General features: G+C 40.6%; 1 protein-coding gene across 2 annotated transcripts in view; it reads right to left on the bottom strand.

The window, feature by feature from the left end:
- The window catches only part of CAB39L (calcium binding protein 39 like), a 47,853-nt gene that overhangs the window by 20,417 nt on the left and 11,542 nt on the right, over positions 1-15,894 (bottom strand). For both annotated transcript variants that reach the window (XM_031047761.2, XM_005147659.3), the window contains exons 3-4: positions 4,907-5,071; positions 117-235 (exon numbers count right to left, since the gene is read on the bottom strand). In XM_031047761.2, coding sequence (XP_030903621.1) covers positions 117-235; positions 4,907-5,071 — 284 coding nt within the window. The remainder of the gene's footprint in view (positions 1-116; positions 236-4,906; positions 5,072-15,894) is intronic.

Genomic DNA, 15,894 nt, shown 5'->3' with positions numbered 1-15,894 from the left:
ATAAGAAATCTGGAACATCTCTTTTTTCATTAACTAAAACTGACAAAGCAGATCAGGTGCAGTGCCAGCATGTTCCAGGCAATGCTGTTTAATGAAAATCAAATTAACGCACCCACCCTTTTAGAAGCATGAATAGGATATGTGGATGGGCACTAATGTATTCCACAGTAGGGCTGCGAGTGCCAATTTGTCTTCTCAAGATGTTGTTAAATATCTGGGAAACGTCCTTTTTGCCCTGTTAAAGAAGCAAAATATATCTTCAACTGGAAAAACATGAACAAATAATCATTTACTGTAACCTCTATTTAAAGTAGAAATTAAAATGAAAACAAGTCAGTTTCTTTGGGGGCAGTTCTCCACCTCATACTGTTGTTGGCATTGAAAGAAGTCTTCAATGCCACAAGAAGGCTTCCTCTGTTGGGGTGGCTCTGAAGACTACTCATCCCTCCACTCCCATGTACACCTTTCTTTTTCTAAATGAAGATGTGCATCCTCCTTATTCTGTCAAACAAGTCCCTGGCTATCTTAAATAGCAGCATTAAAGTACCAAAAAAGCAAGCTGCTGACTTGAGTCAAACATGCTTTTGTGGTGCATACTTATTGCTCCTGCAGCCTCCAAATTTGAGGGTTACAGGGTTAAATTTAAAGGTGTGCCCACTATTTCACCATGACAAATAAAATAATTACTACTGATAAAACAGCTGCATCACATCACAGAGACTCTGCTTTAGTCACAACTAAGATCCTTCATTGTGTCATAATTTTCCCCTGAATACATGTATCTACACAATCATGTTTTGCCTTCAAATGCTTTCCTGTGCAAACAGCTTTTCAGAAGGTCTCTCCAAATTATGTTCTATTCAGCCACAGGGTTTCCAATGCATCTTGCATTAGAAGTCTTCTTTCTCCCCCACTGCTTTCTCCCACAGCCACAGGAGACAAATTGATGTATGAAATGCAGGGAGGGGGAGACCAGTTACTAATGACCAGTAACCAAAGCACTGAGTCAACAGCAGGTCACTATGCGCAGGACAAGCTAAAGCAAAAGGTTACTTATAATTTGTACATGATCATTGATCTGCCTCAAGAGGACAAACATTCCATGGCAAAGAACTTATTGAATGTTTAAAGCCAAGGAGTAGACAGTTTCACAGAGAGGGAAAATCCCAGGTTTCACCTCTACAAACAAATCACTGCTGAGAAACACAAAACATTCTGCTTTCCTACTGGTTCCATCCCAGCTGGCTTGGAGACTTGAGAACACGAGGAATTAAATAGGAGAATCAAGTCAGAGCAGGCCAGTTCATCTGCCTTTGTCTGAAACACTTCTGACCCTTGGACATTCTCTTAATTAGGTTAATTCTTTATAAAGTCATCCCATTCTCCCCTATCTTTGCAACACCTATAATGTACGCCCGGAACCCTGTGATCCCCAGCGGCTTTAGCGGTTAGTCCAAGACAAAACCGACCCAGAGAAGAGCTATTGAAAGGGTGAGGTGAAAATGGCCAGAAATTAAGTGATCCTCTCTGCTATACCAAGTTTTATATCTGTTACTTAATATTAGATGCACTACAGCATTCTGTGCAATAGCAGAGGCAGGGGGGTTGGAACTATATAATCTTTAAGGTCCCTTCCAAGCCAAACCATTCTATGATTCTATGATCTCTTTATACATCTCAGAGAGGATATATGCACATATATATATATAAAATATAAAAAAACCACACACATACACAATTATACCAAGTTTTCTAGAGACCAGCAATGGTGAAAGCCAAAGAAGTTGGTCCCTCTGGGTTCTCCTAGAGGGAATGGAGGCAGATTGAATGAAACCAAGGCAGATTTCCCTCAACATCAGACATCTGTTGTAGAAATACTTCTACAACACTTCTTATTTGGATCTGTGATTCAATTTTGCCTTATAATGAAATACATATGGCTATTGAAGCACAAGATAAAGCATCGTGGAGATAAAGTGGCTAGACAAAAACAAAAAACCTGCAAAGGATGTCATTATATAAGTAATGAATTGCATTATACCTATACCATAATTTAGCTCATGTTTCAACAGAAAGTAAGAGAAAGTTTCTAAATGTCACCAGTCCTGAGCTTGTGGCTATTTACTGCTTCTTTCGGTGGCTTTACAGCTTGTGAATCTTTAGGCTTACACACAGTTAGCAACACCTATTTTTTTAGTTGACATTTTCTGTATGCCCACTTCCCTCAGTTCTTCAAAGTCCAACAATAAATTTCATCCTTTAAATTTCAGAAATCCCAGGCTGATCTTGATCCTGGGCTCCTGCCCAAACCCAGCATTAGTGCTTCATAATAATATCATCACCAAAATTATATCTTGTTTATTGAGTGGCAGAAGCAATAAACCTGTTTCTTCCATAGACATGCAATGGACGTGTGCAAGTCTTCGCTACAGGCACACCTGCCCCCAGCCACACATGCTGTATGTGTACTGGCAGGTGAAACACAAATGGGACAGGACTCAGGTCTGTGCTTGCGCCTTTTTCTTTGTGTGGGCACTAACTCTGGTCTCACTCCTCTGAACAGCCATCAGGTTTCATGAGGTCTTTGAAAGCACATCTTCAAAGGGAAGTACAGCTGTGCAAAACTGGGATCAAAGCAAGCAGCAGGGTTGGTGAGGAGGAGGAGGGGAGTTAGGACAAAACAAAGTAACCTATATGAACATCCCCTTCAGAAATCACATTTTCATGCAATCTATGATTTTGTTTTCTACTATTGCACACAGATTAAAAAAAAAAATAATGTGCATGCTCTAAAGTGAGGAAATTCTTGTTTGACAAAGAAACCTAAATACCAGCTGCGGCCATCAACATAACAAAATGAAAGCAGAAAAGTTTATACAATGAAAAAGTCCACGGGGATATTAAGACAAAGAAGCACATGCTCTTACTGTCCTCTTGTTCAATGGCATTTAGTTTCTACGGTTTTGGCAAAAAAAGTATGTACATCAGCTCTGCTAAATGACTGAAAAGGCTGTATCATGGAAAAATCTATTTTGCAGTAAGAGTTATTAGAATTGATTGTAATAAAAGTAATTCAGCAACACATCAGGTATTTCATTCTGTGCTGGTATTTGAAGACTGTGGGTTCAATATGTTTTGCCTGACAAAAGCAATACAGACTGTCACATAACTAAAAAAATACAGTGGTTTCCCTTCTGTGGTGTATTTGCTAACAGTATCTCTTCTCCTCCCCCCCCCCCCCCCCACCTTTTTCTTAAAAAGCAAATAAGTAAACTACTGGATTTTGGAGGTTTGGGGTTTGGTTTTGTAATTAAGACATTTAACAGTAACCAGCGGTAGCAGGGGAAGACAATTTAAAGGACCTTAATAAATTCTAGCATTAAAAAAAAAAACCAACAAACCAACAAACCTCCTGAACTTAAGACCTGAGGAAAAGTAAGAGACCTCCACTAACAGGACTTCCAAAAAACTAATACAAAACAAATAGAATCATAGCATGGTTTGGGTTGGAAGGGACCTTAATGATCACCTAGCTCCAACCCCCCTGCCACGGGCAGGAACACCTTCCACTAGACCATGTTGCTTAAACCCTCTCCAACCTGGCCTTGCACACTGGCAGGGATAGGACATCCTGGCTTTACTAGGGGCAGGGGGAAGAGAGGGGAAAAAGAAACCATAACTTTCCTGTCACTCCTCCCTTTCATTCATCTACAATATGGAAAGAAAATTAAACAACAAAAACTTCAGTAACAGGAGAAAACTTCCAGAAGAAAGTAACTCCCACAAGAAGTGGCCCTGGGAGCAACAGACGATCTCTCCAGGGAACTGATTTTTAAATTCAGCTGCTGCCATGCCCTATACATTGGCTACTGCTCCTGCTTCAGACCTCAGCAGCGACGGTCTGGTTCCTGGGAGCTGGGGATTTCTCACTGTTTGGAAACGCTGGGACATTTGTGATGATTCACTGCATCTGGGAACCACAGAAATCATGGGACTCATAACAGCAGTCCCTGTGGGCCGTTATCCCAGATGACCATAGACCACAGGAACACTGTAATGGCCTGTCAGTGACAAAGTTTCTTCCCAGTCCTTACCAGTCAAAGGTCAGTTAAAAGGGTTTATAATTATCCTGAATCATGGCAATACTTGCTACTATAATTCTTCTCACTATTTATAAGCAAGTTCAGTGGTCTTTGTAGCTGTCTACAAAGTTTTTGGCTTTAACAAGAAAACTGGCAAAGTTCTACAGAACATATATTTATATAACTACATGAAACTAAATGATATATATACCCATACATATTCATATTAATATTTCTGCTGTCAAAAAAAGTTATATTCCTTTCTTCTTTTAATCCAAATCATTACTTGGGGGACAACCCAATTTACCTTGCCAGCTGCTGTCAAAATCAGGTTTTAACACTTTTTCCACCTCCTTTCCTCTCAACTAAACCACACCAGTTATTTGCAGTGTTTGTCACATGAAATTTTCCCATGATTTCAATTATTTTTATTCCATGTGCCTGCCCCCTTCTAAATTGGACATGCTCTTCAAAGACAATGGTTGTCTCTAGCTCATGATCCCAAGGAGTTCATCATCACCACAGCTTACAACATCGGTCATAAATAGTATTCTCAGTATCATTTCCTATCTTGCTTGGATAAACATGGCAGTATCTCTTTTTTTGTTTTAAAAAATGAAAAAAAAAATCAGATGCATTGCTTTTACTTCCAGTATTTGAGTGCACCTACCAGGACACTGACCAACCTACAGCAGCAGCTTTCTACAGCACATGAAAACCAGTTTTGAATGCAATGAAATTATTTAGACTTCAGAAAAATACAGCTCTACTCACTGACAACACTGAGACTAAGGAGGTGAAAAGGTTTCTGGATGCTGACCTACCTCAAAATCTATCAGCTGCAGGTTGGCAATAAGTGTCACTAGAAGGCCACTGTTGTACAACTCTTGTGCCAGCTGAGCCACAATTTCTGTAGGCGGCTCCTTGTCTGCAGTCCCACACAGAATTTCCTTCATTGCTTGCAGAGATTTTGACACTTCCTCTGATGCCTGTTTGCCAGCACACAGGTTTTGTTTAAAAAAAAATGAAAGAAGAAAAAAAGCATTTTACTTTAAAAGACAAGCAGTTCAAAACCAAACCGTCTAAATGACAATGACTGTTATCTGTTGTAAAATGGTTTAATAATTTTATGTAATTCCTGAGGCTGGAGAATTCACGCTGGATTCTGTGGGTCTTACACAAGCACAGTTACTTTCAATTTAAACACATCATGCCACCACTTACAGACCACAATCATAAAATAGGGGCAGTTCCTGAGCAGCAGCCCCCAACCAGCTTTCCCCCTAGTTTATATAGCAAGCATGACATCATATGGTCTGAAATACTCCTTTGGTTACCTGATTCACCTAGATTGGCTGTGTCTCCTTCAGCCTCTTGTGTACCCCCAGCCTGTTCCCTGGTGGGGTAAGGTAAGGAGCACAAAATACTTGGGCTATGTGTAAGCACTGCTCAGCAGCAACTAAAACATCCATGAATTATCAACATCGCTTTCATCTTCAATCCAAAACACTGCACTGTACCAGCTACTAGAAAGAAAATTAACTTTATCTCAGCTGAAACCAGGACACCCTGCCAGCTTTGTAGTGCTACCACCTATTTCTCCTCATCAAGTGTGGTTTGAGCTATCATTGTCCACAAGTGATTTGCCTCCTGAGCATGAAGGCACTTCAGTCTCAGGTTGGGGAATTAATTAAATGAAACAATTGAGCAACCTGGTCTACTGTGAGGTGTCCCTGCCCATGGAAGGGGGTCTGGAACTAGATGCTCTTAAGGTCCTTTGCAACACAAACCATTCTAAGATTCTAATTTGTTTGAGTAAAGCTCCACAGCTGCCACCAAATGAACTAAAATAAGTCTTTAATCTATTGCTCCCATCTACTGTATGCTAATTTTGTGCAAAGCTTCAGGTATCTAATGCAGAAGACAAACCATGCACCTTGCAGAATGTCTTGAGCAGAAAGATTATAACAGGAAAATAAAAGAGAACAGGTAACAGCTTAGTGTCTGTGGCAAGCAGCAGGTTTAAAGGTGAACAACAACATCCCACTTCCCAAAGCTCTGGCTCACGCTCTCCTCCCAGGTTTGTTCCACTTCATATAAATAAAGACTCTCTGGAGCACAGGTGTTATTTTTTCACATGTGTACGTGCTTTAAATCCCACCACCCTCAGCCATGGGGCTATGGAGTCAATGGCTGTTCCTGGGTTGGGGTATATTTAATACATGCATGGCCCACAGCAAGTTTGGTTGGATTTTTTGGCAGGGAGTAAGAAGGAAGTAAAGGACAGGTTTGAAAGCAAAGCTGAGAATGACAACAAAGTTCCAGGCAATATGGTTAAAGATGCTGAAGACAGGAGAGCATTTCACACCTATATTGCAAAACCTTTATTTGACATAAGTGTTTCATTAGTTTAGCAGGGGAAAAAAAATCAATATAAACGTAAGGATATGGACAAAACCCAGGAGTCATCTATGAAAGCTAACTGGACGTTAACGGATATTCAAAGCCAGATCAGTAATGTCAGTATTTCTCTCACATAAACTCAAAGAAAAAATGTCATACTTTCATACCACCCCACTAATCTCCATAAAATAAAACCACAGTGCTCCAGAGAGGTATCTCCCAAGTGCTGCTGATCTCCCAACACGTTAATGCAGATTTAAATCACAGGTTTCATTCACACCAGTGAATAAAAATCCTAGAAAAAAAAAAGACTAGAAATCCTTAAAAACAAAAAAAGCAAAACCAAAACCCCAATAAAAAGACACTTTCATATTACACCTACCTGGAAGATTCAAAGATTGATTTTCCACACAATAAAGAAATGTTCTCCCCCAGTCTGTTTGTACCTACTCCCAGTTTTCTGCTAGTTGAGATAGGTCATGATGAGCACTGTGTAAATGAGTATGACTATGTGATAACTTTAACCACAGCAGAAGTCTTGTTTCTTACCATGGCTCAGCAAAAGAGCCTATTTTTACCTCAAATGTCAGTGGTATGTGACTAGAGATATCCCACAGAGTACAGATGGGATTAACAACAGGGGTGCTATCTTGGAAACTAGAGCTCTAAATCTTTATAAGAACTGTGCAAATATTTTCATATCAAAGGAAAAACCCATCCATTTTTGGCTTTTCATTCATTCTTCTGGGCAGGTGTGAATCTCTGGCATTCTGTGGTAAACAACACATTAATTCCTCTCCTTTCAAGTATAAGTAGTCCCTTCTAATATATAGAAAAATCTCTCCAAGACTCAACTTTAGGTTTAATTTTCAAAAAGGAGGGCAAAAAGCAAAATGAAAGAGAAAACAAAACTACAGAGCACTGTGGTGTTGATGGGCACAACTGAGCACCACAGCTGTATTTCTCTAATCATCTGCCATCCCACCCACTCATCTTCTCAGCTTTTCTTCATGCAATTTGCATTTCATGTTTAACTTCCGTCTCATTCACATCTGCTGGATAGTCTGTGGTTTGTCATTCAACCCATCACCAAAAGCCATTCCCGGTCAAATCTAAGGACAGCTTCTTGGTGCCTATCCTTCATAATCTGTCTGGAGGAAAACTGTAATCCCAAACACAGATTCTTAAAATAACAGCCACTTCTACTCTCCATTTTGACATTCCCACTTAATCTCACAGCATTTTTAGAATAATATAAGTACATAAGCACTGGTTCTGGAATGGAAACTTGTCCGTGACTCAGAAGAAAAAAAAAAAGTAAAAAAAGAAAGACATTCCAAGATCCAAAGACCCAAGATATGTCCAAAACAAACAACAAAGCAAATACATGGAAAATACAAATGACAGAAACATAGCTGCAGAACAGCTTTGTCATAAGAAGCCAGACTCATTCTGACCCTCTTTAGGAGAATGTGCAAAAACTAACAAAAGCCTCAGCAAGGCACCCTTCCTTCAGTGATGCCACAAGCAGAACTGCAGTGACAAAAGGAAAAAAAGATCTGCTAGAAATTCCAAAGATTATCACAACTTCCATGCTACTTTTTATTTTCCATAAGCAACAATAGCAAAGCACTGCAACTGCCACTTCAGCAGAGATTACAGAGCAAAAGAAAAGGTTTCATGAAATATCAAAGCACTTTAAGCCATTTGCTTCAATCTTGCTATTAAGCACAATCTTATTTCTAGCAGATTTTCCTTTTGGCTTCTAGACACAAGTTCTTTACATTATGACTAAATGTATGCCATTATATTTAGAGAAGCTGGTGTGAACAGAGGACTAAAAAACAGGGAGAGGAAAAACTAAACAAAGAATCCCAAACAGAACAGCTTATATATATTACATGCAAATGTCAAAAATGGGATATGCTGAACTTTGGACAGTTAAAGTTGCAAACAGGGACAACAAAGCACAAGATGAAATGCAAGCTGATTCCCAGCACACAGATCAATTTAGTGTTTGTGGTGCTGTCACTGCACAGACGTCAGGATCTTGACCTCTAAAACCAACTTAGGATGGAAAAGACCTTTAAGATCATCAAGTCCAAGTATTACCCCAGTTGTGCCAACTCAACCATTAAACCATGTCACTAAGGGGCCATATCTACATGGTTTTTGAACACTTCCAGGGACAGTGATTCCATCACTTTCCTGGGCAGCCTGATTCATCCTTTCAGTGAAGAAACTTGCAGGTTTATAGCCTACAGGCATCTCAGTTCACAACATCGAAACTTGGGATGATCCAGTTCCACCACAGAACACTAAAATTCAGGGTGGGTACATGGCTAAGTCTCAAGTGATTTGCAAGGTTGATTTGCAATAGCTGTGTAATGGCAGTAAAGGAGAGCACTACCTATACTGACCTGCACAGTGAAGGCAGTTTTATCAGTAGTGGTCATTTCTTCTCTGCTTTTACCCAACACAGGACTAACAAGTTAATGTGAACAAGAAGTAACTTTTTATCCACAAAGCATAGTTTATAGTGACCGGCAAGAAGTTTCTGTATCTATTTTGAAATAAAATGTTTTGTGTAAATGTTGAAATCTAACAATCCTTGGATTACTCTGCTAACCCTGCTAGACTAAATGTACATACAATAGACTTGGAGCTGGAAAACTGACAACATAGGTAAGGGTAAACCTATGTAAGTTCTCTAAGTCAAATTTTAAGCTTGTTCAACTTCCCCTTATAAAGTTGATTTGTCAGCACCAATGTGTCTTTTCAAACCTACCAACAGCAAGAGCTGTAAACTTTGAGTTAAGCATACTTTTCTCAAACTTGTTTTCCTCATAGGTTCAAGTCTTATAATTGTTGACTTAATGGGACCATAACACAAAGAAAGGAGCTTATGAAGAAATTGTTCCCTGAAACTCTATATGAAAAAAACCAAACCCAAATCTTCCCTGAAAGATGTCAGGACTCTCCTTTCTGTGGCCTACCATGCATGTGAAGACCAGCCCATTTGGTTCCAAAGGTTCCTTTATTATACAGAATGGGTAGCACTACTGTGCCTACACTGGAATATTTCCGTACTCCAGTGCTGATCTTCTTTTCCCACAGTGTTAATACCACGTTCTTCAGTTTAACTTGCTTTGCCAGACCTAGAAGACAATTTCTGAGTTTTATCTATTTTTTTTGACTGATCCTCAAGGGGGCCAAAGTCCATGACAACATTCTTAGGGCAGTAATTTAGCATTATTAAGGAATGCTAAGTAATGGTTAATTTTTTCCCCTATATTCCACAATTTCTTGGGTTTTTTTCCGCTAAGGGATTACAAAGAAATCCTACAAGTCTTTTTTTTCTGTTCTTCTAAAATCTTCCAGAGAAATTTTAAAGAGTAGCATGGAAGGCTAAAACAAAGGTCTTATCTGTTGTTCATGCAGCAAGCTGAATATTTATTTCCATAATCACATGAGTTGGGACTTTCTATACTCAAAGGCTAAACTGTTTTATTTGCAATACTGTTTGTGTGTGATAAAGCAAAACAAACAAAAAGCAGAGCTTTGGCTTCAGAAATCAAAACTTCATAAAGTCAGGTTTTTAAAAATAGAGATACTTTACCAACAGTCCTCAACTTCAGCAACTTACATTTTTCAGCTATTTCAACTGGCTTAATAAAAATTACCTCTGTTGACCAACCTTGACCTTCCCCTCCTTAGCCACTCAGGGCAGTTTAACATTTATCTTCAAAGGGTCATAGTAAGTACTCAACAGTCCATACCCGTTATGCTTGTCAAAGAGAGACAGATGGATCTCCTCTTATGCCATGTAGATGCATTGCATCTTTTTACGCCTCTCCAAGGAAGATTACAGAAACTGTAATGGGAAAAGTACCAGGCCTTGAATAATCAACAGCCTAAGCTCCTACACCTGAACTGCAACTTATCAAAGCTTTCAGTGAGTTGTCTCTATTTTACCTCTGTTTCAACAATAGGTTAAAGGTTTCACACATATGTACATATGTTACAGGTCAGAGGGGCTTATTCTTACTTTTACTCATCCAGGAACTTAATACAACATTTATGACCAACTATAACAGTGAAGAAAAAAGCAAACTGCATGAACTTTTTCCACCTTTCTAAACTCAGATACCAAATATACATAAGAAAAATATAGGATGTCTGACATCTGACACCTGCATAGTAATCAAGAAATCATCAACCGTTCATACGAATATGGCAAATAGGATCATATAGCTTCTGTTTGTGTACCTGTTATATTTCCAGGGCAAAAATCTCCTTCTAAGCCTTTGCTTACTTGCACAGCAGCAGAAAGTAATGACACACAGATGCCTGCCAGTCTGATGTTAAACACTCCAATGTGTGATTCAGTGAACTGCCAGTATTCCATCTTACATATTACAACCAAAAGCAAAAAGCATTGGTTGGCTTTATCTTGTTTAAAAATATTCTCACTGTGTGAGTCAAACCAATTTTCCTCCTAAAAGAATAGTGCCAACACAACTCTCTCTACATGCAACTGTTAGGATTCCCTTTAAGAGCCATTAGCGGAATGTGAATCCAATATCTATGTAGCTTCAGGATTATCCCAACTGACTTATTCTTCGTAAAATTTCATGCTTAACAGATATATAGGAACAAATTGTGGACGTTTTGGGTCAGGAGGCACAAACTCTGTCATTTAGCAAAATAATAGTACTCAAGGAAGCTGGCAAAACCAAATTGGCCAAGCACCCACAAGAGGGAAACGCCTTGTAAAAAGATATATAATCAAATGAAAGAAACAGGTTTGCCCCACCTGAACATAAATTCCTTTCCCACTGTTAATCCTGTAATCTTGCATTTAAGACAGAACTGAAGGTTGTAAAGTCCTTAAAAATACTTAAAAAAAAGGCAGCAGATGAGACTTTTAACTCTCAGCACCAACACATGATTGTATTTGGAGTTTCTCCTATCTCTAGAGCACTAACAGGCTTTAGCAGAACAGGGAAGCTGAAACATGAAACGCCCCACAAAACCCCAGGACATGCAGAGCTGGAAGGAAGGCCAAGCCCTTCTTATCGCATTCCCTCGGTTTCTGTGTGCAGCAATGAAGTTGAAGGCAATTTTAGAACTGACTTTGGCAGCTGCAGAATCACATCCATGAGTATCCATGTTCACAGTAGTCTCACAACCACTCTTCCATGCAAATGCACATCACATCCTCTGCACGCACCTCATCCTGCACCCTGGTCCCCAGTCGTTTTATCAACACAGGAGCAAGCAAGGTGAACAGGAGCTGATAATGGCTTCATTGTTGTGATGTAAAAGGGCAGGATTTATTGACATAAATATCTGGTCTGGAAACCTTACAGTCTTTCAACTGTAGCCTTAATAAAGCGCTGCTTTCCTGACCCTTTTGAACAGCATCAAATTTGTTACAGTACATAGAGATGAAACAAAAGACAGATTGCAGTGACCTACCTGAGCAAGCAGTCTTGTTAGATATATGCAAGTGAAAGAGGCAGAAGCTAGACACTTCAGGTTATTTTTACATCTTAGCTTCACTACATTTCTGAACACTGACTAAAGGTGCTGCAGCCTACAGTTCTACCTGCTAGGGAAACAGTCAGCACAGTGCCCTAAACCAGCTCTAACTCACTTGTGTTAATCTTCTGCCACAAACCCAAGTCTTAGACTAGCTATGCTAGAAACTGTAAATCTTTCAGCCCACCTAGGCCAAGCACAAAGATCAGGCCAAGTTTCAACGGACCCCAGATCTGTTTGCTGTACTAAATTAAAAGCCTGTGCCACTCTGCAGGCTTTTGCTGCAGGGCAGGTTCAGAAAATGTTACCAAACCTGTAGGCACTGCAGATGGCACTGAGTTATGGCTGCCACACCCAAGGGTGTTTGGTTAGCAGTGAGGGTGTTGTGTTTAAGGACATCCGTTGATGACATACTGGATGCCACCTGCAACACATTGCGCTGACCAGGCTAAGCAATGAACACAAGATGTGGAGAAGTCATGTTGCCACTCCCCTTTTTTTGTGAGATGGGTCAGGCATTGTTTCTATTAATGCGCTTTTTACAACATCCATTAACAAAGGACATGGCAGTATATCAGTAATAAATGTAGTGGCATGGCCAGCACAGCACATGCTGTCTGCTCTTCCTCAGGTTCTGAGGACTGGAGTTTATGGCAGAAAGAAGGAATAGATTCTAAGCTCTGAAGGCTTCATTTCTAGTTATTTAAATACTTCCCTGCTTTTCTAGTTCATTCCAGACTGGGTATTTCTCATTATGGAAGCACAGCTTGCTTCTACATGACCAAGATTAACCTTTTATGGCATTTATAGAATTCTATAATAAAATGTAATTAATTGTTCTTCACCACATCAAGCCTGAACAGGATGACAGCAACTGTACGTGCTACAGGAACACCTTATATATTTCAAATGTCAGAAGGAATGAGGATGGCTGATAAAGAAGGCAGCTTTTTTAGTCCACTTCTTCAGTTGTCTTACCCTACTTGATCTCCCAGCTGTTACATTAGATTTGACAGTGCTGCAATATCTTCTTTAAAATAGATGTAATTAAAAAAAAACAACCCAACACTAAACCCAAAGTATTAGGAAGAGCACTTCAGAGGAAAAGGATCCATGTGTGTTGGCACTTCTCAACCTGAGCTCTATGAAACATCAGAATGTAGCTGAGAAAATGTCAAAGCTTCAGGTACACGTATATGCATGCAAGCAAGCAAACAAAAAAACCCCATAAAATGAAAGAACCAAACATTCATTAAGAACAACCAATGTGGTTTTATCAGGGGGAAGTCATGTTTGATCAACCTTATAGCCTTCTATGAGGAAGTGACTAGGTGGAGGGATGATGGTAGAGTGGTAGATGTGGTTTTTCTTTATTTCAGTAAGGCATTTGATACTGTCTCCCACAGCATTGTCATAGATAAGCTAAGGAAGTGTGGCCTTGATGATCAGGTAGTGAGGTGGATCAAGAACTGATTGAAAGGAAGAAGGCAGAGTTGGCATCAACGGGGCAGAATCTAGCTGGAGGTCTGTGACTAGTGGAGTCCCTCAGGGGTCAGTGCTGGGACCAGTGCTGTTTAATATTTTCATCAACGACCTGGATGAGGGCACTGAGTGTACCCTCAGCAAGTTCGCTGATGACACTGAATTGGGAGGAGTGGCTGACACACCAGAAGGCTGTGTTGCCATTCAGCCAGACCTGGACAGGCTGGAGAGTTGGGCAGGGAGAAACTTGATGAAATTCAACAAGGGCAAGTGTAGAGTCTTGCATCTGGGGAAGAACAACCCCATGTACCAGTACAGGTTGGGGGTTGACCTGCTGGAAAGGAGTGAAGGGGAAAGGGACCTGGGGGTCCTGGTGGATAGGAGGATGACCATGAGCCAGCAATGTGCCCTTGTGGCCCAGAAGGCAAATGGCATCCTAGGGTGCATTAGAAAGGGTAGGGTTAGTAGGGCAAGAGAGGTTCTCCTCCCCCTCTACTCTGCCTTGGTGAGGCCGCATCTGGAATATTGCATCCAGTTCTGGGCCCCCCAGTTCCAAGAAGGACAGGGAATTGCTTGAAAGCGTCCAGCGCAGAGCCACAAAGATAATTAAGGGAGTGGAACACCTCCCTTACAAGGAGAGGCTGAAGGAGCTGGGTCTCTTTAGCTTGAAGGAGACTGAGGGGTGACCTCCTCAGTGTTTACAAATATGTAAAGGGTGGGTGTCAGATGATGGAGTTAGGTTTTTTTCAGTGATATCCAGTGATAGGACAAGGGGTAATGGGTGTAAACTGGAGCATAGGAGGTTCCACGTTAACATCAGGAAGAACTTCTTTACTGTAAGAGTGACAGAGCACTGGAACAGGTTGCCCAGAGAGGTTGTGGAGTCTCCTACGTTGGAGATATTCAAGGCCCACCTGGACAAGTTCCTGTGTGATGTACTCTAGTTTACCCTGCTCTTGCAGGGGGGTTGGACTAGATGATCTTTTGAGGTCCCTTCCAACCCTTGGGATTCTGGGATTCTGTGATTCAAACTTAGACTATTTTTCAGCTGAGAGTTTTTAAAAAGCACTGTGGCAACACTACATGCATTCATAGTGAAAAAAAAGATACATGGAGGAACTGGGTTAAATTCAATCCTTATCTAAGAAGATAGATGCTAGTGCAGTCAACAGAGCTCTGTCAAAATCTGAATGGGTCCTATTCTATAACTAACAAAAAGTATCATTAAAAAAGGGTGCAAACTTCTATATATGATGTGTGTACATGGTAAAGAGTCTCAGAAAATACGTAGGATTGCCTTTACACTTAAATGAGGGTTCTCTGCAACCTGTCTACCAAGCTGTGTCCTTCCCCCTTCTCCCATTGTTCATAAAGCCTTGACTGATCTGCTGTAAAGCTCTTTCTACCTGCATACTGCATAACTTGGTAGGAATGATCATTTTAAATAACACATTATTTAAAAACAGCCCCTCCAAGGCACAGATGGTTTCTGCTGAAAGTCCCACAAAGTTCTGCTAGAAGAACAAAACCCCTCCTTGCCCAACCTTGCGCCTCCGCAGCTGCCCAGAGCATCTTCACCTCAAACTTAGAATTTCTCAGCTGGGAAAGGAAATGAGGAGGTTCTTCACCAGCCCTGCAGTTAATTCAGGCTTTGCCACACTTCTCTGCCAATTCTGGCTGTATTAGCAACGTTTAGCTCTCTCAGCCCACATACCACATTGGCTGTACTACAATAACAGCTCAATTGTCAGAGGATAAATCTTCCTGTTTAAGTACCCAAGGCAAGTCCTTGTTGGAAGCTATTCTGCACAGAAGCAGAATCAGGAATGCTCCTAGAAGTCCTTGGAACCTCAGGTTTATGGTCAGGCACAACAGTAACCCTCCAGTTCCCGCAGCAGACAAGAAGCCAAAAATCTGACAACTTGGAGAGCCCTGATTCCCAAACTTCTGCATTCACAGGCCCATAGGGTCCAAAACAAGCCCTGGGATATCCAGGGTCTCTGGCTCTTGCAGGAAGCCAGACTTCTGGGCCCTTTAATGAAAATTTGACACGTTTCCTCTCCCTCTGGAAATCAGTCAGGAGGTAAATTTTATAACCTTGCCAGGTTTGAAGAGCACAGAGTACAGCACTGTGCTTTGTTTTGCTTTGCTTTGCTTTTGTTTCACTTAAATTTCTCTAGTCATACTCATGAAAAGACGTTATTCATCAGTTTTACTAAGTAAGTTTTGAAAACCTGTGTGCCATTGAAAGTCTCCTCCTTGCCTTTTCTTCTCAGACTCAAAATGCAAACAACCCTTAAAAACAGTTTTACTAAGCTAACAAAACTGTATAGATAGTAAGAGATGTGACGGGGTGATTGTTTCTGCAAGGGTTATTTTTCCT

The sequence above is a fragment of the Melopsittacus undulatus genome, chromosome 2 (genome assembly GCF_012275295.1).
Source record: "Melopsittacus undulatus isolate bMelUnd1 chromosome 2, bMelUnd1.mat.Z, whole genome shotgun sequence".
NCBI lineage: Eukaryota > Metazoa > Chordata > Aves > Psittaciformes > Psittaculidae > Melopsittacus > Melopsittacus undulatus.
The sequence above is the reverse complement of the archived record's forward strand: the minus strand, read 5'-3'. Positions and strand labels throughout refer to the sequence as shown.